Source organism: Astatotilapia calliptera, chromosome 7, assembly GCF_964374335.1.
Source record: "Astatotilapia calliptera chromosome 7, fAstCal68.1, whole genome shotgun sequence".
In the NCBI taxonomy this organism is placed as follows: domain Eukaryota; kingdom Metazoa; phylum Chordata; class Actinopteri; order Cichliformes; family Cichlidae; genus Astatotilapia; species Astatotilapia calliptera.
Genome location: NC_137428.1, coordinates 26,939,331 through 26,959,202, shown reverse-complemented (window position 1 = coordinate 26,959,202; position 19,872 = coordinate 26,939,331). Strand labels below are relative to the sequence as shown.

Sequence of the window (19,872 nt, the reverse complement as noted above, 5' to 3'; positions counted from 1 at the left end):
AGCAATATGTTGAATCTCCACCATGAAGAATTCACACAACTCCCAAAAGGGACCCAATGTGGGACCAGCAAGGTGTACCCAAGGAAGTGGCTGGTGAGTGGGGGGAAAGAGTTTATGAGGAAGGTCTAATAATGATAATAATAAACTGGGATTGCAGACTTTTGTCACACAGAAGCATAAAGCGCTGCTGGGACTTAGCAGATCTGATGGAAACTAGGAGATGGTGTTATTGGCGTTAAACAATCCTATCAGAGTTAAGCCTGCTGCCTAACCGACTATTTCTAACTAACACTGTCCAGACTGCCCTGCCAAACATTCCTCTTACTAATATCCACGATCCCCCGAATCTCTGAGCAAGAAAGACCCAACAACAAAATATTAGAGTCCCTAAAACTCCCTGGTTCTATCTGAGTAAATACATTACTTTCCAGCTTATTGTAGAACACCAACACAATCACTCACCAGCTATAGAAAGCATTTCTGTCTCTGTCATTCTTGAAATTAAAGACGTATTATTATGTTGACAGATGTCTTTCCTCTTTCTCTTGCAGCATTTGATCTAACTTGTATTGTAACTTTACAAAAAAAGAAGGGCACACAGGGTCAGTTGATCTTTGTGGTTGTGAGGCCTAACCTGCTGACACAAACAGTCCAGACAAGAACACTCCTAATTTGATCCATGACCCTAGAGTACCCTCAGCTGAGTTAGTATAACAGGACTAAGATCGCAAAACATTAGTAAGCTCATTACTGCTCGAGTGTATTGCGTGGTTTTGGCTGCATTTTCGTGGGCTCAGAGAGGATTACCCACTTACTTTACATGGCTGTGTTTTCAAAACTGGAGCACTGACAAACATTCCCTATGTTTCTGTGGTTCGGTGTGCTACTTAACATCTTATCTTAGTCCGTTTAGGTTGAATTTTCTTCTTTATGGGCCAGATTTTTGAGCAGCATAAAGAAGGATGTTTTTCAGGCATATTTTGTTTAGAAAAAACATTTATTTTAGCTTTCACATTCACACGAGACTCTGGAAGACTGATGTTTTCCTTTAACAGACAGTAGATGGATTTGAGAAACAGTGGAAGATCTCAGATATTCCTCTACTTTCATGTGTTCCTCATGCACATTCACTCTCACATTCTCCCACTTCTTGGTGTCAAACCACCTAGACTGCAGCTAGCTGGCACACTCTTCTGCTCCTCACTCTTTCTCTTAATCCCTTTCGATTCAGCAGGCTCCAGACTGCAGGACAGGTTGGAACTCTCCAGCCATGCAGATATCGTCCTGCTTTTGGCGGACGACACGCTGGATGGCGGGAGGAAGGCCACGGGGGTTCCTGGAAAAGACAAGGGCGTAGCCGTCCTCACAGCTGCCGTCTTCTTTCAGGGTACGGCAGGCGTAGGTGATGGCGTAGTTGTCGTAGTCTGTGTCAATCACCCAGTAGTTGTCGCCTGAGTTATAGAAAGGAGGAGTGTGAGGAGGAATGAGGGGATAAAAGAAATATACGGGAGGGTTCAAGTGTGCAGAACCAACCTCCACTGGACAGGTAGCTGGCCAGTCCTTGGTAGTTCATGAACATCTTGCCGGGTGTGGAAGGGTCAGGTACAGAGTACTGTGCAGCCATGTCAGCACACACAACCCAGAAGCTGCGAAACAGTGATACAAACACAAATATGTCTAATACTATATTTTACACTTTCTCTAAACAAAGCCTAGCTCATTGCATGCTTATCTAAGCTTACATTCCTGTATAAAAACCCTCTCTCTAAACTGTGTTTCTTCCTAATCCTTCCTAATCCTGAGAAAGCCAAGCCTGCAGCTAATGCTGTCCAGAATGTTCTTCTAAAAAGTGTATGTGTTTATGTCTTAAAGCTTTACTGGAACTCAAGCACCACGTGTAAGCTTTTCTTAACCGCTGACCTGATAAACTGAAGGTTCAAGTTACCTTCACCTCATCAGGTCTTACAGATAATGAGCAGATAATGAGATAATGAGTGTAATACAGCAATATGGATGCATACATCAACTGTGAGGGCAAAAAATCTGCACCCGACCTTTTAACTTACCCAAACAGAGTGACGCGTCCCTTGGAGGAGGCGGTCATGGAGCCATCGTCATCGATGGTGTACTCTGCTGAGATGTTGTCCTGCAGGAACAGGCCTTCGGGGTCCTTCTTCTGCAGTGCATACCACTTCCCTGCATACTTCAGTGAAAATGAAACGAGAAAAGCAAAGTCAGAAATTATCCTTTTGTTGTTCATCATTGTTGCTGTCTGTGTATTTTAAATTCACTCACCCTCTTGGGGTCAAAGTCCTCTTTCACAGAGAAGCTATCAACAACGCAGGAGGCAGACAGACAGCGTTCCACGCAGGACACCAAGACCAACAGCAGGGCAAGCTTAGAGGATCCCATTCTGTAATGAACTTATATATCAGTGTTTTCAGAGTAATCAAAGGTTCAGTACAAGAGAGCCCGCAGTATTCATTGTAATAGGCTGTTAAATACAAATTTGAATGAATAAGTTCCACCGATGAAAGAAAAACATTTCTGGAAAGTTCACGACAACGCCTGGAGTCTGTATACTAAAATCGGAGATACAGTCAGTCAGATCTCATTTTACACTCGAGCACTATGTTCCAGTCTATCATTAATGATATCATGTAAGACTATAGGAAAATGACTAATTCACAGCTATATATGTCCAGCTCACCACTCTCAATAATTAAACCTAACGGGAGCTGAAGGAACATAAATCACACAATTTCTGATCATCACGACTGACAGAATTAAAAGAAATTCCCGAAAAGTAGCTGAAAGGATATTCTTTTCAAATAAATATTTCAATGTCATACCTGTTTTGGGTTAAATTAGCAATAGGAGTTAAAAATAAGTTTTCTGTGTGCAGTTATCCACCAGGCTGGGTCTTGTGTCAGAAGCTGCCTTTATATACATGCACCACAGACAAGCTTATGGCTGATTTTCATTGCCTGGGACTAAATAAGGTGCTTAAATCTAGAGCTAATCCTGTTCGTCTGAAATCCTTAACGTAATCTGGCTTTTACCTTCAAACCTGCCCAAGACTTACTATAAAAACAATTAGACCATTATGTAAGTGACTGGAAGAGCTGTAAAACAAGACACATGCTGCCAACAGATGGCAAGTGAAATGTGTCTGACTGTGTGCAAAATACAAGCAGTGGTTGATTTTTAAACTTAGAGATTTGATAATAGTAATGAAAATGCATGTCTGAAATCCAAACAATGAGGTCAATTGTTTGGATTGTTTTGTCCATTTTATTAAAACCAGGAATCTTTATTGGGAGTTTAATTAAAGGACAAAACGCCAGGCTACACAATGAAGACAGAGGGAGACTAAAATCACTGTGTGACACCACATTGAAAAATTGAAAATTCCAAAATTTACTGGATTTTGATAAACCCAAAAAGGTATTTTATGAGGAAGCAGGTTAGTCTTTTCTTTTTAGTAGATAAAATAATGGCAAAAACAAAAGAGTTTGGGGTCAAAAAAGGGTCAAGAGGTCAAAAGTCAATTTCAGCAATGGAAAAGTGCTGTGTTAGCATAGTACAAATTCACCTGAGAAACTTCCGTGTCTGTTTAGGATGAGAAAACAAACAGGAAAGAATGAGTACATGCTCCCTTTTCCGACATGCATTTCTTGAAAAACAGCCATGCAGTAAGGAAATAAGCTCTATCTTAGATCCCACATGCAACATTTGTGTGTGAAGTGAGAGAAAAAGAACAACTTGGAGCTCAAACCACCAAAAAACCTATGTTTTTATCAGTAAAAACGTGGTCAGAAAACACTGATTTGAGATGTGAGCTGTATTCTGTTTTGCTTTGATACTTTGGCAAGTCTGGAAAGTGTTGTAAACAACTGAGATGCACTTCATTGATAAGCACAATTTAATGGACACTAGCTCAGGCCACCAGGCAGGAGAGGGTGAATAAAAGTAGACAATCTAGTTATGTCATCTTGTTTTGGCTGAACAATCAAGGTGTAATGCTCTTTAAAAAGTCCAAAAATACTGATAGATGAGTAAAATAAGAAAATGTGCCCCACCTGTTAAAAAATATATATATTTTAAAGAATTTTGGTAATTTCAGAGAATTGGCCTCACAAGAGTACAAACTAAGCCCACAAGAACATACCGGACATCGCATTGTTATTCATAAACTTACACACAGACCCCTGTTTGTGATTTCTACTTTCCTGGATTGACCTTGGTCACCTGAGATTACTGCTGGCATTTTACATCATGTAATAATATCCACAGGTGTCTGTTTTAAAATTTACCTTAGTGTCTGTTTGTTTATATTCGACTTACTACTGTTACAAATCCTGTTTAATCCGATATCCGGTGAAAAATTAAGCAATCGGTGTAAACTAGTGCAGCTCCGAAAGTAAACAGCGTCTTCAGTGAGGACACACACAGACAAGTCAGTCAAGACAGCAGCTCTATTTTCTCCACTGACTGGAGGAATACAGTTTAATCCTGCTTGTAAGAACAGAAATAGATCCCTGATAAAAATACGTACTCTACACCATCGTTAAATTCCTATGTGAAGAAATACAGTTAGTTCCCTTATAATACTGTTGTATTTTCATTTAACCTTGAAAAAATCTAAGCGTGGTATATGTGTATGTAAAGGTTATGAAACTGGCCACAGTAATTACTAACAGTTAAAAAAAAAACTGGTGTCATTGTTTGACCTTCAACTACTTTAAATCTCAAGAATGATCTTCAGGTAATTTTTTTTTTACACTTCTGGCGTTTTGGTCTGTGAGCCTTTCTTTAGAGTGTGTAGGTCTTAGGCTTTAAGAGCTCTAACTAAAAATATGTTTTCTATCCTTAATGCAAGATGTTCTTTGTATAAATCTGAGGTTCCTTGTTTGAACAAAATGTTTTGATGTGACCGTAAATGGAAACAACATGGTGGCAATCTGGTATCGGTCATTTTGCTAATTTGCTACGATATGTATCAAAGGCGAAAGCCCCAAAATGTAAAAAAAAAAAAGTAAATTTTTTTTAAAGTACTGGCAGCTTTGTAAAAATACTTTCAGTACCCTGCAAAAAAATACAAATAAAAAATAAAAATGCAAAAAAGTGGAATGAACCCAAATCACCAAGCCTCAAACAATGGATGGATGCTGTCAATGATATCTACAGTATGTAGTGGAAAGTTCACTTTTAGCCCAAGAGGAGAAATCTTTACGAGAAAATACACTTCTTTTTTTCAGTGAACTCATTATGAACAATCCAGATTCATAATTCATTGAGGCAGAGTTGTATTGACTGATGTGCCCCAATATGTATGCTTAATAAAGACTAATAAAAAAAAAAGGAAACCCCCCAAAATAAAGAACAAAGTGAAAAGTATGGGGAAGTCTGTTAATCCTTTTCGGCAGCACATACTTTGTAACATATGCTTAGATAACCACTGCATGTGCCCACACAGAAGGAAAAATAGGAGACTTGCAGATCATGGATCACTCAACATCTTTCTAGCCTGCGTCTGTTGCCATCGTGTGGTGCATGGCAGGATTGCAATATAAGAAAGCTAATATGTGAGTAAATCTTTCAGTTTATTTTCATTTTTTCATGTACTAAACTAAAAGTCTACATCTTTGGTTTCATCTCTGTTATTGTAGAGTCTTTAGGTCACAATATAAAGCACTTTGAGATGACTCTTGTTGTGATTTGGTGCTACATAAATACTATTGAATTGAACTGAATTGAATAGCTCGACAAATACTGAAATAGTAGTAACATTAATGACCATATGGCTTTTCATCCAGACCCATAATTAGGTAACATTTTCTATTACTTGGTTCATGATCAACACATGCAAAACAAATGACACTGACATCGGCTTTATATGTGCTTTGTTTTGCTAACAGTGCTAATGAAAAAATGTTCACATGCTAACAGAAGGTGAAAACAGTAGACATTACTATTCATTAGCATGTTGAACAATGTCATTGATTCAGTTCAATTTGTCTCTATTCAAATTAACAATTAGATTTATTTCAAGGAACTTTACATTATAAGCTGTTTTACTTGCTATGATTAGTGCTGTAGCATGCTGATTGCAGCTGTTAGCTTTAAGTGTTTGCTCAAGTACCGTATTAGAGACCACTGATTAGGCACAAGGAAACAAGTTTATCTGACCTAAAAAAGTTAAGAATAAACTTTGGGCTTTTACAAGAGGTCAGCTAAAAAGAACTAAATTCAGGATTTATCTGAAGTAAATTGGGACATACCTAAAAATAACACTGCTAGCTAATGTCTAAAAAATACTTGACCAAAACTAAACAAAGAATCATGGGAAACGACAAACAAGAACAACAAAAAAACAGTTAGTGTAACAGTTACTTTTAACTTAACATTAATCAAATCCAAACCAACCACATACAGAACATCAAAACCAATGAATTAAATCAAGGTATTTTGACAAAACAATTCCATTCCACCCCTGTGATGTGGCAACACTTGGTATATTCCAATTACCACTTCCTGTATTTATAGGAGCTCCATCCACTTCATTCAGAATATACCACCAGAAGCATTAACAGAGCCAGAAAACAAAATTATATATGTGTAATTTAGCCAGACTAAAAACTAAGATGATTCAAATGCGTGTTCAAGTGTTTTTAGGTGACTTATACTATACTATTATACACTATAGTTGTGTGGCTGATAATGTGGCCGTCTCAGTACTTCACAGAGCTGCTAACATGGTGATGGTGGGACGCTTTAGTTTGCTGGTCACTGTGTAAGATTTAAGCATTCATTCATATTAGGTAAACTAAAGCACTAAGAAGAGGAAATATGCTGGTGCACAAGTGAGCATGCATAGTGAGGCTCAGGTGAGTGCGTACATGATTCCTGTGTAGATGATACATGGAGTAACACAACCGGTGCACATCATACACATCCTTATCAAACTAAATCAATAAACACCTCCTGACCCTATCATGAATGTGCACAGATACGCACTCACACAGACACACACAGTACCAGTAATCTATTGTAGTGGAAGGAGATTATGTATTTGACCTTTTGTTTAAGATGTTTATGAAACCTTATTATAGACAGGACCTCAGTGCACTGAATCAAAGGATTAATTTTCCCACAGAAGCACACAGCGTCTCATTTTCCACTGTCTATATGTGCATTACAGGTTTAAAGACTACATGAGGAGAAAGCCAGAGTTTGGGTGCTGACCTCATCAGGCAGCGTTTTAACTAAACAGAGCTTATAAAGAGGAGGTCGAGATTAATGAGGAACTAAAGAGCTTTCACAGGTAGACCTAGGAGAGAGAGACAGAGAGAGGGAGAGAGAGGCAGAACTGGCATACTGTAACTGAAAAATATAACATATACAGTAGACATGAAAAGCAAAGGGTGTGTATGTAATACAAATATATATCTTATAATTTTGTAGATTTTATAATCATTTAGATTTAATAATGCAACAAATTTTTCATTCACAGCAGTGCAGAAATATGGAGACAAATAATATTTTATTTACTGATTTTATGTTTCATTAAAGTTTTCAGTAATCAGTCAGCTAATTAATTTGTTTTTTTCATATTTGTTTTTCTTACTAGTCATTTTTACTGTGGATCCATTGCTATATCAGCATTTACAAGTAAATTTACACATTTACAAATTGTGTTTATCAGTGGTGCACATCAATTTTGTATTAGCTAAATATTCCTAGTAAAATTGAGTAAAATTGTATTATTGTTATTATTTATATTTTGGACTAGCACAAAAGAGATAGAAAATATATTTATACTAATGATTATTAGTGGAGAATTTAAAAAATGTTAATAAAATAATAAAATTGCTATTTTAAACATCTGTATTGACCCAGAAATTTAAAAACAGGACCATCATTTCTATTTATTGGTTTCAGAGCCTTTAAACCTATATCTGTATATCTATAATGCTTATATATTTAAACAAATGTTTAAATGTTTAAAACACCTCAATAAAAAAAACAGTCTGAGACCAACGAAGAAGACTCGCTGTTTTTTCATTGGTTTTTAAGCTTTTTATTATATTCTCCCCTCAGAATTTTAAAGAAAAGTTATAGTTATTGAGTATTAAGTTATTGTGCCACGATGCTTAAATGCGTACATCAACAAAATCAGTAATTAACAGCAAAAAATGAGCCAAGTTGAATTTGTAGTGCAATGCCAGCAGAAAACCTAAAAAATAATTATTCCTTTAGGGACCTGACAGTATATATTTTACTTTTGTTTTGGACAAAAGCACAATGGTGTCTGGATCCTTTGGCCTACATATCCCTTACTACATGATCAGCTGATGAGTTTAGTGTAGGCAGATCCCCACTAACCTTCAGCACTATCTGCTGATGACAGAGGGATTGTTGGATTCAGCCCGCTGCCTTCTCCTCAGGGATCTCCCTTTCTCAGTCTGCTTATCCCACTAACAAGAGGGGATTATTTTTTTTATTTTTTTATACCTGCATTTGAATGTGTCCACTTCTGTTTCCCACCTTTGTGTGTAGTATTTGGGTAAGATTTCTTTCTTTCTTGGGGGGTAAAGTTTAGAAAGTTGTCACTATGCAAGTGTTTCCTTTCTTATTTTGTCTTCGATTTCTAGGTGGGGAAGTTGGAGGAGCAGTGTTGGACGTAGTGGGAGCTCGATCACTGAGCTGAAGAGGGAGAAGACAGGGACACTTGGAAGAGGACAAGGAAGAAGCAATCATGGGTGTACAAAAGGAAGACGTGGAAAAGTTCCTGAACGGGAATCCTGATTTTGCTAAGAAGTACTTTGCCAAGAAGATGAACACCTCCACCATATCGAAGGTTTCAGGACTCCCAGAGAAACAGATCGACTTCAGCCAGTTTCAAGAGCTCAGTCAGGTAAGTTACAGTTTTATTTTTTGTTTATTATTAATATTATTTTTGATCTTTAGTGATTTTTCTGTCCTTTTCAAGATCGAGGAAAGCAAAATCATGTATGACCTGATCAAAGACATGCAAGAGAACATCAACATGGAAAAGGTGGTTTTCAAGATCCTGAGAAGAGTCAGCGCACTCTTGCACGCCGACCGCTGCAGCTTGTTCATGTACCGCCAGCGCAATGGCGTGGGAGAGCTCGCCACACGACTCTTCAACGTGAGCAAAGACTCCGAGTTTGACGATTGCATTGTGCCACCAGACTCTGAGATCGTGTATCCGCTGGACATGGGAATAGTTGGCAATGTGGCTCTGACCAAGAAGTCAGTTAATGTGAAAAACGTCAAGGAGGTAAGGAGGAGGGAGGGCTAATTAATTAGAGGGAAAGCTTAGATGATGAAGGTGTGATTCATATTAGATCACCACCAGGTGACACACAGTGGCTAGAATTAAGAATTAAATCAGTTATAAATATATCACAATAACAGTTTTGATTTATATTCTCATTTATTCTCTCCAATGGAAGGTAAAGGTGGTGGCAAGTTACCCATGATCTGTTCAGTTCTGTTGGATAATCTCATTGGTTGCACATGAAAGAGGCAAGAATGTCAAGATTTGTTACAGTCTCTTTAAAATCAGCCTCTTTAAAATCAAACAGCAGGAGCTGCCGCTGCTCTTTTCCTCACAGAGTAACAACAAAGTAACATTTTTGCACGTTTGCTTTCGTAAATATTCACATATATTAGATATCATACCCTAAAGCCTCATGGTTATAGGGCGAGTAAAAGAAAAGCTAGTCACACACTACACTTGACCACCTGAAGGTGTAAATCCCCTTGTCAGACATAATCCATTTATTTTCAGATCCCATGAGGCTCTGCTCTAGCTGTGGATTAGACACCTCTGGCATTTAGTCAGCAGGAATCTAAAACAGATCATTTCACTTTGATAGCTTACTTTTATATCCCTGTATAAACCTTATATTGTTATTTACACTGTTATATTTTAAAGGAACAGTAGCGTGCATCATACGTTTTGTAGTTTCATAATTAAATTGAGTTGACAAACTAATAAAAATGTGGGATTTGTGGGCCATATCATGCGTTCTTACCTACACACTTACCTCTTATTATAGACTCTATTTATTCTCTAATAAATCTACTCTTGGCTCCTGCAGAACTCTGCTGTATAAAAGTTGTTCATTGTCTCTATGTCACCGTGTTAAGTTGGAGTATTTACTATAAGTGTACACACATTAACTGTAGTACATTGTAAAAGTCTTCTGTCTTCAAAACAATAACCTTAAATGAATTTTTCTAGCGATGTATTCGGCTTTCAGTAAGGCCTTATGAAAGCCTTTGCGGTGTTATATTAATAATGTTTTCTGGATGAGCAATTACATGTCTATGTGCTCTGAAGGCATCTTTCCTGCATTTTAGAACCAGCACTTCAGCTCATTTGTTGACGAGCTCACAGACTACGAGACCAGGAATATTCTGGCTACACCCATCCTCAACGGCAAAGACATGGTGGCAGTGGTCATGGCTGTGAACAAGACCACAGGACCACATTTCACTGCTGAAGATGAAGATGTGAGTCCAAACCACAAAAGCACACGTGCTTGAACCACTCACAGTTGAAACTAATGTGCACAATTCTGTAAACAATGTTTTTCTGCTTTAAGGTAAAGACAATCAGCTTTAGACAGTCAGTCAGCCTTAAGATTGTAATTAAAGACAATTAGTTTCTTATTACAACTGATAAGTATTGCATGAAATATGGGCAAGGTCAGTATGTTCTCTGTTTAAAAAAAGGCACAATAATAAATATAATAATAATAATAATGTGATGTTGCTGATTATATTTATAGTACATTATCTTCATCACCCCTCGACCTTCATTTACAGCATTTTTTTGTACCACAAATTTAATTCTGCCACTTATTTTTTATGTTATTTTGACCCCGTTTCCTCCATCCTCACAGCTTTTTTTGAAGTATATGAGAGTTGCCACTTTGAACTTGAAGATCTACCACCTGAGTTACCTCCACAGCTGTGAGACGCGTAAAGGACAGGTACAGCAATTTTAATGTGCTGTCTTTGATGTAGATACAGAAATATTACTGCAGTGTTACACTTGCACCATGTATTAACCTAATTTTCACCCTTCTTTAATGTATATTTTGCATGTTTTGTAGCTGCTGCTATGGTCAGCCAACAAGGTATTCGAAGAGCTGACAGACATCGAGCGACAGTTTCACAAAGCCTTGTACACAGTCCGAGCCTACCTCAACTGTGACCGCTACTCTGTTGGTTTACTAGACATGACGAAGGAAAAGGTGTGGCTTCTTTCTGTATCTTTGTGTGTGTTAAGCCGTATTTTTGTACCACCGTGAAGTTACTGACTCGTTCTCTGCTTCCAGGAGTTCTTTGACATCTGGCCAGTTTTGATGGGAGAGCAGGCACCTTACTCTGGCCCTGTAACCCCTGATGGCAGGGTATGTTCTTTTATTTTATTTATCTAACATTATTACCAGCACTGCCTTTGCTAGTAAATGTCTACACACTGCTTCCTCTTTCTTCCTGTTTTATTTTGATTTTAGGAGGTAATCTTCTACAAAGTGATTGATTATATTTTACACGGAAAGGAAGACATCAAAGTAATACCGTAAGTGGTTAGATGAAAAAATAAAAGAGATTAATAAAGTTTTAGTGAGAGATAACATCTGTTGATTTACTGCCTGTGTGTCTTATAGCAATCCTCCCGCAGATCACTGGGCTTTGAGTAGTGGCCTTCCCACTTATGTTGCTGAGAGCGGCTTTGTAAGTTTCTTTTTAATTACTTGCAGAAAGCTGTCAAACCAGTTTAACCTAATAAATATTTCCAAACTGATCAGGTTGTTCTCTTCCCTCTCGTAGATTTGTAACATTATGAATGCAGGCGCTGATGAGACGTTCAATTTTCAGGTAAGATATTGTAGACGTCACTGTGTAGAGAGGACGCTACTTTATTAAAAATAAACAAACAAAAAACAAGCAAAAAACAGTGCAGAGTACTTTCAGAGCAGTGGCAGTCACAGTGGTATCCGGGAACGCCCAGGGGTCTGTGACCCATAGCCAAGGTTTGTCGTAATTTTAAAACGTTAATATCTAAAACTTCAGTCGGGGTTTATCAAACCTGTGCTGCTTCTTCCTGGTTTATTATCCAGGTGACTAGTGGGCAAGAGGGATATCTGAATCAGTTATCATCTTTAAGTTATTCCAGGAACAAACTGGTTAAACAGAGAAAATATGCAGACAATCATACTAAGCTTGAATTTTTTTGAAAACACCAAAATGCATCATTAAACCAGACAGAATGATTTACTGGAAAATTAACATGATTAAAATGAAACCTGTTTCTTCATTATTATTAAGACCCCCTGAAGTATTTGGGCTACAATGTTTTAGATTGTAGTTACAGTTCTAAGCTTAAACAGGCCACGCAAGATGTTCTGCTTGTAAAAAAAGCTAAAGAACCTTTTGCATGTAGACATATGTTATGAGGTCTGCTTGTTTCTTGTGTGTTGCAGAAAGAGCCATTGGACAGCAGTGGCTGGACAATAAAAAATGTTCTCTCGCTGCCAATCGTCAACAAAAAGGAAGAGATAGTTGGCGTAGCCACGTTTTACAACAGAAAAGATGGAAAGCCTTTTGATGATCAGGATGAGCAGCTCATGGAGGTAACAGTAATCTTCACAAAATCATTTAGTGCAAATAAAGACAAATACAGTCCCACCAATGTAATCTGGGAAGATAAAGTGTCTATATCTGTTTTATGTTTATGTGTGGAGTCCACTGCCGACACTGTTTGTGGTGAAGGCTGTACGTGTAACATAGATGGCCATCTTCTGATGATTTTCCTGTTTCTCAGGCTTTGACTCAGTTCCTGGGATGGTCAGCGTTGAACACAGACACCTACGACAAGATGAATAAGCTTGAGAACCGCAAAGACATCGCTCAGGACATGGTGCTCTACCACGTCAAATGTCGAGATGATGAGATTCAGAACATCCTGGTTTGTCCTGTTTAAATGTGTTTTCTCTCCCAGCTGTTAACTGACTGTAAACATTAGAGTATTTAGATGAATGACAATAGAAAAGGTTTCCAGCCTCATTTGAACTCCCACCTCACCAAAAGACATTGCAAACCATCCAAAAAGAACCAAAAAAAGCTTTTCTTTTTTGACAAGATTCACTAATTTTTCTCTTTGTAGGAGACCAAACTAACACTTGCCATCTTTGTACTTGGCGTTGTTGCCTCAGTTTAAACCTATAACATCAATGGTTTTTGTAATTTCTCCCAGTACACCAGAGAGCTCTATGACTGTGAACCCAGAGACTGTGAAGAGGACGAGCTCCTAGCTATCCTGGTATGTCCAACATGCGTATTCTGATGTCCAGCACATGAATTTGTCCCTCAATTTGGCATATGTTACCAGAAAAGTTTGACATTTTCCACATATGTCTCTTTTTCATTCATTTCCCTCACAGAAAAAAGACCTTCCTCCACTAATTAAGAAGTTTGAGATCTATGAGTTCCGCTTTTCAGATTTTAATTGCACAGAGATGGAGTTGGTGAAGTGCGGGATCCAGATGTACTATGAAGTCGGTGTGGTCAAGAAGTTCCAGATTCCACAAGAGGTAATGCAGATAAACACAAGTGTGCATCTTTATCTTCAGTTTGTGAACAGCCTTTTGGAGCTGTGTCGTTTTTAAATAGATTTAATGATTTGCTGCTCTCCTCTCAGGTGCTGGTTCGATTCATGTATTCAGTCAGCAAAGGGTACAGAAGGATCACCTACCACAACTGGCGTCACGGCTTTAATGTTGGACAGACGATGTTTACGCTACTGACGGTATTTCTTTAATTTTATTAACCTCCATTTACCTCAGCTTAAATGTATATCTTTATACACAGCAGGGCAATATCTTGTGTGTCTCTGTGTGCTCAGACAGGAATGCTGAAGCGATACTACACTGACTTGGAGGTAATGGCGATGATAACCGCAGGATTCCTTCACGATATTGATCACAGAGGGACAAATAACTTGTACCAGGTCAAGTAAGTGCTTATGGGAACTTTTTGATTTCTCACAACAAAATAAAGAAAACTGCTTAAGGTTTGCAGCATTATATAGCATTTAGCAATATATTGTACAGTACCTTGTGCAATATAATTACAATACCTTGTAATCCGAGTAAAGAGATTCTCCTCTTTCTGAAACAGTTTGAATTTTGTCTCTAACACAAACAATTACAGAGTTATGGTCATTTAAAGAGTGCTTGTAAAGTGGGCCTGCTGGCAGGTCGATGATAAAAAGAAAAGTTAAGGAAGGAATTTTTGACGTAGTCACTATATTAGGTTTATTTTGAAAGGGGGAAATGATGAGGTAAATTCTCATTTACTTTCCAGCAACGTGTTCTATAAAGTAATTAGCAACATGCCCTAAAAAGGAAAAAAACTACTGGCCGTTTAGCTTCGATGCTACTCTGCTGCATGTGCTGCAGATGTCACTGAAATGGCTGCAAATGGTGAAATCTAAGGCACAAATCAAGTAATTACACGATTTCTGAATTATGCCAAGCAATCAGCTTGTAAACAGAAACAGTGAGTCGTCATTGTTCTGTTCATTTGATGAACCATAGCTACACATATACACACACAGGATATAGTGATCCACAGTCATTACTACAGTGATTATGCATTCGCTTGTAGTTCAGAATGAGCATTAGATCATCTTAAAAGTTCACCTGCACATTTTAACCTTTCAGGAGATCTTTTGAAAACAAATGGGGAAAAATGTGGTAATAAACTGAATGATGTTTTAAAAAGCCTGTAAATTCTTTTAAAATCTTTCATATATAGTAACTATTATGATAACCGACTTCAGTCCCATTTGAAATCTTGCTGGTATCTGAGGATTTTTATTTTCATTCAACAGATCTGGTAATCCTCTGGCCAAGTTACACGGCTCTTCCATTTTGGAACGGCACCATCTAGAGTTTGGAAAGTTCCTCTTGGCTGACGAGGTGAGTAACAAGACGCTAACGAGAGATTAGCTTAGGTTACTTGTATTCTTTATTCGGTCACTAATGACATTTCTTTGCTCCTCTCCTATGCAGACACTGAATATCTATCAGAACCTTAACAGGCGACAGGTTGACCACGTGATCCATCTCATGGACATCGCCATCATCGCCACTGACCTGGCTCTTTATTTCAAGTCAGTACTACTTTTCATTTGCCTGCCCTTGCTCCCTGACGATAAATGTCTTATTTTTCTAATGTTTTTACTGTCAAACTACATTAAAAAGTAGACAAACAGTAAGTAAATGATTCTTCTCCTTGCACCTTTCTAGGAAGAGAACCATGTTCCAAAAGATTGTGGACCTCTCACATACGTATGAGGATGAAAAGAAATGGGTCGACTTCATGTCACTAGAAACAACCAGAAAAGAGATTGTCATGTGAGTGCAGCTAACATGCACAGTGTTACTTGCTCCTGCACATTTCTCTGAGGCTGCAAACTGTTTTCTGTTTCAGGGCCATGATGATGACCGCATGTGACCTGTCCGCAATCACAAAGCCTTGGGAAGTTCAGAGCAAGGTGAGAAGCACAGAAATTATTGGTGTTGATAGTAAGCTGAGTCACAAATGAGTAAATAATGATTTTTGCATTATTTAAGAGCATAACCACGTTTGTATGTCTTCCAGGTCGCCTTGTCTGTGGCAGCAGAGTTTTGGGAACAGGGTGACTTGGAGAGGACTGTACTGGAGCAGCAACCCATTGTGAGTTTATTTACTGCTGGAGTGTATTTGTGCTCATAAAAATAGACTTATTTGTTTCACATTTAAATGTATAATTATTCATTTGTTGTTGTTTTTTTTCATGATACTGCCAGCTAGATACAATGTCCAGCACTATATTTCCTAGCTTATTACAGATGTGTAAAGGGCAGAATAAAGTTGTAGTGTCTCTTCAGCAGCCCACACACGTCACTTTAGGGATCGCACTCATTATGTAGCTGAGCAGAAACCCACCTGAGGAAAGGTGAACTACTCGTACAGAGGCAAAGGACGTCATAAGACAAGTTTCAAGTAAAAAAATAAAGCTTTTTCAGACAAAGTGAAGTGACTGGGGGCGATCGTGGCTCAAGAGTTGGCAGTTCGTCTTCTAATCGGAAGGTTGCCAGCTCGAGCCCCGGCTCTGACAGTCTCCATCGTTGTGTCCTTGGGCAAGACACTTCACCCGTTGCCTACTGGTGGTGGTCAGAGGGCCCGGTGGTGCCAGTGTCCGGCAGCCTCGCCTCTGTCAGTGCGCCCCAGGGTGGCTGTGGCTACAATGTAGCTTTCCATCACCAGTGTGTGAATGTGTGTGACTGGGTGGTTGACTGAATGTGTAAAGCGCTTTGGGGTCTTTAGGGACTAAGTAAAGCGCTATACAAATACAGGCCGTTTTTACTATTTTAAAGTAAAAATGTAACCATGTGTGGAAGTGTGTGTGATTAGCTACAGACTTGCACTGATTTCATTAATTATATGACAGTTCTGACTGCGCTAAATGTTTGTCCCTCCCACCAGCCCATGATGGACAGGAACAAGTCAGCTGAGCTTCCAAAGCTTCAGTGTGGTTTCATTGACTTTGTCTGCACGTTTGTCTACAAGGTAATAATGATTATTACATTCTTGCTCACCGAATATGTGCACTGCATGGCTCCTGTCACTGTTTCTGTGCAAAAACTAGGTTAGTCTGAACACATTTAAACCACTGGGTCAATTCTTCTTCTTATTGTTATTTTTTTTTTATTATGTATTTGTGTTTTCAATGGAGCATCACCATCTCCTGTACAGCTCCCCTCTTCTGTGCTGCTCCATGCTAATTTTTCATTTCTTCTTTGCATCTTATCTTTAAGGAGTTTTCTCGCTTCCACCCACAAATCCAGCCCATGCTGGATGGCATCTTAAACAACAGGAAGGAGTGGAATGCCAAAAAGGAAGAGTACGAGGCTAAGCTCAAAGCCATCGAAGAAGAAAAAGCTGCTAAAGAGGCAGCGGCAGCCAGCAAAGGTAGGGTGTGTCTTTACAATAATCAGAACCCTACAAGGAACTGTTAAAAAGGTTGTTGACTCAGAGAGGCAGAGCACTGAACCCAAACAGGTGGAACAATGTAAAGTGCAAAAATAAAAGAAATGCAATGATTTGAAAGTTATTAAGTAATCTGAAGGTAGCACAGAGACAACCTTTCACAGTGCTAAAAAAACAAACAACAACAACAAAAAACCCCACTTTTAAATCGATACCAATTAGCCCAGTTTGGTGTCTGGACTGTTTAATACATGCAGAATTCAATGGATAGCTGAATATGCTGTGCCCAAACCTTCAAATATCATTCAGCATTAATGGGGCCTTCATAGAAGGGCAAGTTACTCACATCATGTGCACTAATCCATCTCTACACCGTTGAGCTGCATGCTGATAGTAAGCCAGGTTGAATCCTCCGTCTTTAGTGTGGAGGATTCAACATTAAAAAAACAAAAAAAAAAAAACAAGAAATAATGTCAGTTTTCTACTTTTTTTCCACCTCAGTTCATCTTGAATGGGTTCAGGCCCAGAGGAGGTGATAGTGCTTTTAATTTGCTTCACATCTGAAACACCAAACCTCTCTGAGGTCTCTTTTTCTACCTAACTATGTCATTGACTTGTCATGAAACTTTCCACCAGGTTTTCAGCCTTTCTTTGGTCTAACACCAATATTTTTGAACGGTGTTGTGTCTATTTTTAGTTAAATATCTCGTTTGGATTGTAGAATGGGTTCATATATTAAAATTAGCCACAACACAAGTGATCATTTGGTTTCTAGTGCTTTAATTGTATACTTACCCTTTTGTTGAATATTTAATTGTTTAACAGCGGCTGCAAACAACCCCAGTGGTGGGTCTGGCTCCAAGACCTGCTCTGTGTGCTAATCAGCCAAAGAACTGCTGACATTCCTGGGGTCTACGAAGACACTCATGACAGACTGAGTCTCACCCCAGCAGAAACAAACAAAAGAAAAAGTCAGGGAGACGGATATATGAATGCACAGCCCTGTAGTAACTCTTCAGAAAAGGGGGTCCAGTCGGAAAAGGAAAAACCTGAACACGGCGAGATCTCCACCAAGAAGAGCAAAGCTTTATTTTTAAGAGGCCAGGTGAGCCAAAAATTAATTCGGATCAAGGAAAGACTGACCACATTTTGAAAAAAGGAAAAAAATCCTGCGATTACATTTGAGGCAAAATTGCTGCTTCCTGTCTTAAAATAATTGTACTTTTATGAATCAAGACTGAAGATGATTTTTGCATCTCGTGTTCCTCTGATCTTAAAAAAGTTTGCTTATCTTTAAAGGATTTGTGTTAGTGACAATGTGTGAATGTGTGTGTGCTTGTTGTGTGTTTCTCATATGTACAACTTTTTTATTTTTTCCCCAATTCTTCCAAGTATTTATTTACATGGCAAACATCTCAGGAGGACACAGCCTACATCTGTGTAGTAAACAATAATCCTGTACAGAAAGGGAGTGCAGTGCTTTTTTTTAAATGCTCGGGCCTCTTTAGATTATTTAAAATGTTTGGGCTTTTAATTTTCCATATATTTACTATTATAGTACTTTAGTTTTCACAGAACATAGAGTTATTGTTTAATCATATTCAAAAGTAATCCACTGTTGACTACTTCCAGTCACTATTTACAAATGAGAGTCTGTTTACTTTGTCTGCAGAGAGCCAAAGGTAAATGTTCGGTCGTGCTACAGGAACAGCTTTTAAAAAGAGTTTTACAGTGAACACTTATGAGTTCACAGTCAGCAAAAGTCTGTAGATGCTTATTCATGATGCCTTTATATTGTAAATATACAGTATGTGGTCTATGAGTGTGAGACGGTAGCCTCGGATATGTATTTTCCAAATATAGAATTATAAATGTCTTATTAAATAAGAGCGGGAAATCAGGTGGTCACACATAAAACTGATTTATTTGGTTGATTTTGTCTGAGATTTAATAAATTTTGCTCTGTTCATATCTGCTACAACATGAGCACAATCAAATACTGGGATCAGAAAGTTTACTCAAACTGCTTTAGAGGGAGTTGTACTACATCAATCCCTGATTGAAAGCTTCTCCCTGCACTGGACTCCTCCCAAATAGGACGAGGAGTCAGTCAGAGCTCACCATCAGGAAGAGTAACCATAATGACAAACAACCATGTGGCTTATGTGAAAGGATACAAAAGGAAAAGCAAGAACAAGCAAACGCCACACGACTGGTCAGGTTTCGAGACCCAAACCCAGGACTGTTGTGCTGCGAGGCAGCAGCACTAATCGCTGAGCCATCAGGCTATTCTTATAACAATCCCTGAGTGCAGGCCTCGAAGGCAACAAGGACACAGAGCTGTTTGAGACAGCATGAAGAAGCAACTGAGCTTTGTGTATAGACTTGTACATACCATCGCCCTTCCTGTAAATATAAAGATGCAAATATTTTTCTAGTTTGATGCTAGAGGGCCTTACCTTATTATTTATAAAGCACTAGAAAAAGAGTCATAAAGCTGAATAACAAATGCATTGTGCTAGCTTCAATTTACAAATATTTAAAGTGTTCCAGATATGGCACTGCTATGATAAAAATGCCTGTGTGATAACATTAGGTCCCAAATCAATTTAAATGTGCTTTGGATGTACCGTGGATGTTTTTTTAATAGACTTAAATTACTTTTTGGTCAGCATTTCAAAGCTTGCCTCCTCATGTGCTCCAAATGTACAATGATGACCCCAATAAAAGCAAGTGTATTTTTAACCGAGTGGATTTATTTCCTGTGATGGTGAAACGTACCAAGAGCCA

At 38.4% G+C, this 19,872-nt stretch overlaps 2 protein-coding genes across 3 annotated transcripts; one reads left to right on the top strand and one right to left on the bottom strand.

Annotated features, from left to right (window-relative positions):
• Positions 1-978: 978 nt before the first annotated feature.
• Positions 979-2,995, bottom strand: rbp4l (retinol binding protein 4, like). 2 transcript variants are annotated; one of them, XM_080304329.1, is made up of 5 exons: positions 2,853-2,995; positions 2,296-2,423; positions 2,067-2,203; positions 1,534-1,646; positions 979-1,451 (listed from the first exon to the last, which is right to left on the bottom strand). In XM_080304329.1, exons 2-5 carry the CDS (start codon positions 2,410-2,412, stop codon positions 1,228-1,230), a joined length of 591 nt encoding a protein of 196 aa, XP_080160455.1. In that variant the 5' UTR covers positions 2,413-2,423; positions 2,853-2,995; the 3' UTR covers positions 979-1,227. The 2 variants fall into 2 exon arrangements, with proteins under 2 accessions (XP_080160455.1, XP_026032719.1); XM_026176934.2 differs by having other exon boundaries at positions 2,296-2,413; positions 2,853-2,985.
• Positions 2,996-8,384: 5,389 nt separating this feature from the next.
• On the top strand, positions 8,385-19,827 carry pde6b (phosphodiesterase 6B, cGMP-specific, rod, beta). Its single transcript, XM_026174015.2, has 24 exons — positions 8,385-8,569; positions 8,658-8,920; positions 8,996-9,307; positions 10,396-10,548; positions 10,941-11,030; positions 11,154-11,294; positions 11,379-11,453; positions 11,559-11,623; positions 11,712-11,778; positions 11,875-11,922; positions 12,528-12,677; positions 12,869-13,012; positions 13,301-13,366; positions 13,488-13,637; positions 13,745-13,852; positions 13,949-14,058; positions 14,939-15,026; positions 15,120-15,220; positions 15,357-15,464; positions 15,541-15,604; positions 15,712-15,786; positions 16,579-16,662; positions 16,911-17,064; positions 17,908-19,827. The coding sequence occupies exons 2-24, from the start codon at positions 8,762-8,764 to the stop codon at positions 17,961-17,963; spliced, it is 2,568 nt and encodes an 855-aa protein (XP_026029800.2). The 5' UTR covers positions 8,385-8,569; positions 8,658-8,761; the 3' UTR covers positions 17,964-19,827.
• Positions 19,828-19,872: the final 45 nt, after the last annotated feature.

Coding starts and splice junctions, on each gene's coding strand:
- rbp4l (XM_080304329.1), bottom strand. CDS start 2,412: ATGGGATCCTCTAAGCTTGCCCTGCTGTTGGTCTTGGTGTCCTGCGTG. Junction 2,204..2,295: donor AGGACTTTGACCCCAAGAGG/GTGAGTGAATTT, acceptor TTTTCACTGAAG/TATGCAGGGAAGTGGTATGC. Junction 1,452..1,533: donor CAGCTACCTGTCCAGTGGAG/GTTGGTTCTGCA, acceptor TCTATAACTCAG/GCGACAACTACTGGGTGATT.
- pde6b (XM_026174015.2), top strand. CDS start 8,762: ATGGGTGTACAAAAGGAAGACGTGGAAAAGTTCCTGAACGGGAATCCT. Junction 15,221..15,356: donor GACCTGGCTCTTTATTTCAA/GTCAGTACTACT, acceptor GCACCTTTCTAG/GAAGAGAACCATGTTCCAAA. Junction 15,605..15,711: donor CTTGGGAAGTTCAGAGCAAG/GTGAGAAGCACA, acceptor TATGTCTTCCAG/GTCGCCTTGTCTGTGGCAGC.